Source organism: Echinops telfairi, unplaced genomic scaffold (genome assembly GCF_000313985.2).
Source record: "Echinops telfairi isolate 266 unplaced genomic scaffold, ASM31398v2 ScPeMD7_4225;HRSCAF=4972, whole genome shotgun sequence".
Lineage (NCBI taxonomy): Eukaryota > Metazoa > Chordata > Mammalia > Afrosoricida > Tenrecidae > Echinops > Echinops telfairi.
In genome coordinates, this window is record NW_022108124.1 from 21,341,846 (window position 1) to 21,343,973 (window position 2,128).

Consider the following 2,128-nt stretch of genomic DNA (forward strand, 5'->3'; position numbering starts at 1 on the left):
GAGGTAGTTCAGGGTGAGCTGGAGGGCATGACCTCAAAGGGAAAAGGTGAAAAATGGGTGGAGGCAAATGTCAATGGAATGCCATGCCAGTGGGTAGCCCCTGAAGGTTGTACTAGGGGGTGAAGCGAGAGTGGAGGGAGCTGTGCTGCCTGTGTTTAAGTTCAGATGACACACGAAGGTTTTCATACGAGAAGATAAGGGCTTGCCATCATTGGGAAGGAGCAACCAGGACGGGCCTCCCTCGATCCGTCTCGAACACTTAGTCCATTGAAAAATTAATGTGGGGCAGCTTTCCAGTCCACTTGCTTGAAAGTTTCCGTTATTGGGGAAAATGTCCTTTTGGGTGTTATTATTTTTAATTGCTATTTGCCTCGACTTCAAGTTTTTTCTTATGGCACAAAAGAATATCCTTGTTTTTTGTGGGGTTTTTTTTCCGGGGTGGGGTTGGGTGGGGGCTTGGTGGCGGTGTGCGGGGCTAGGAAGGCACCTTAATGGAACCAAGATGAGTGGATGACTAAGCAGTACTTGATTTATCTGCCTCTACCCACTGATCGTAGAGATGTTCTTCAACACATTTTGCTTGGAATGAGTCCCTGCATGTATGAGCTGGAACCCTAGTAGTCGTTGTTCTTGACTTACTGGTGTAAGTGAGCTACTGAGAGCTTCACTTGCCCACTTTCACTAGAAGACCAAAGCATTGTGGGTGACATTGCAACAGGTGGTTGCCTACCAAGAACCAACCAGAAACAATTATAGCATCAAACTCTAGATCAGGATGTCCCAAAGTGGCTGACACTGTCCCTGGAGGAGTGAGGGGAGCCACCCACCAATCTTTGAGGTAGCAATCACACACTTCCTTACTCAAGGATAGAAAATAGTCATTAGGACATGAGGAATGATCTAGGCAACCAGTCTATCTGGTAATTCGGCCAAACATTGAACTGGAAGTACATGCTGGGCCTCTATCCAGTATTTCCTGTTCGTTATGCAATATCTCACCTGATCTGACAAATGGAAACCAAATGCATTTGAAAAGCAAATGTCATTAAGTAGGTTGAAATGACCAGTGTCGTCTTATGTAACCCTGATCTATGCAAACAGAAACAAATAAAGGAAGACAGCCTGGGTTATAAATGAAAGATCAGCTCCACTCAGCTCACCTCTCCAGGCTCAGGATTTGAAAATGAGGAGCCTTGTCCCCCTGACCTTCTTTCTGGCATCAATGCCCTCTCTCAGTGTGGCAGAAGACAGATTTTACTACATAGGCATTAGAGAAACTACTTGGGACTACGCGCCTACCGGGAGAAATATGCTCAATGGAAAGGTTTTTTCAGAAGATGAGTAAGTTATAACTCTTGTAGTGAAAAAGTTACTGTCGGTGGCTCATGGGGTACATTTTTGTGTGCTTATCAACCGCTATTAAAGAAAAACCCACAATTGATTTTTCTAAGGACACGCTTGTTGTGAAACTCTGTTGTTTAATATAGGTAGAGAAGACAGATTGATACGAATTAGGAATTGCTCCTCTGGGGATTATCACGATTCTTGTCCTCTTGACATAGCATCCCAGGGTACAATTATAATGTTGCTGAACATCAATTGTGTGTGTTGTCCAAGGTGTCAAGCCATGTGTTTGTTTCTTTCCTGATGTAGTTGTGGGGTCATTCTCCTATCCAGTCAATTCCGGTTTACAGGGACCCTCTATGACAGGCTGCCCCACTGGGTTTCTTATGCTGAAGTCATTACCAGGTCTTCAGGCCCATGAAGTGCCTGGTGGGATGAGCTCTTCCCCATTGGGCCACACTCCTTAGGTGTCTCTCAAACCCAAATCAACACCCCCTGCTGTCTAGTTGAGGCCACAGCATGGGGTCCTGTAAGAAGAGTAGATTGGCTGGAGAGCGCTTCCGAGACTGCGAGTCTTCATGGGAGTAGATAGTCACGGCTTCCTCACACAGAGTGACGAGTAGGTTTGAACCACTGATCCACTAGGCCACCAGGGATACTCGGACGTGGCTTAGAGGTTGTTTTCGTTGGTTTGTTTTCTTTTATCGCTTTGTTTGCTCTGTCTTGGTTGTGTGTGTGTGTGTGTGTGGTGTGTGTGTGTGTGTGTGCATGTTATTATCTCTGC

At 45.8% G+C, this 2,128-nt stretch overlaps 1 protein-coding gene across 1 annotated transcript in view; it reads left to right on the forward strand.

The window, feature by feature from the left end:
- Positions 1 to 1,183: 1,183 nt before the first annotated feature.
- Positions 1,184 to 2,128, forward strand: part of LOC101656501 (ceruloplasmin) — a 46,413-nt gene continuing 45,468 nt past the window's right edge. Inside the window, exon 1 of the mRNA XM_045295006.1 lies at positions 1,184 to 1,341. Coding sequence (XP_045150941.1) covers positions 1,184 to 1,341 — 158 coding nt within the window. The remainder of the gene's footprint in view (positions 1,342 to 2,128) is intronic.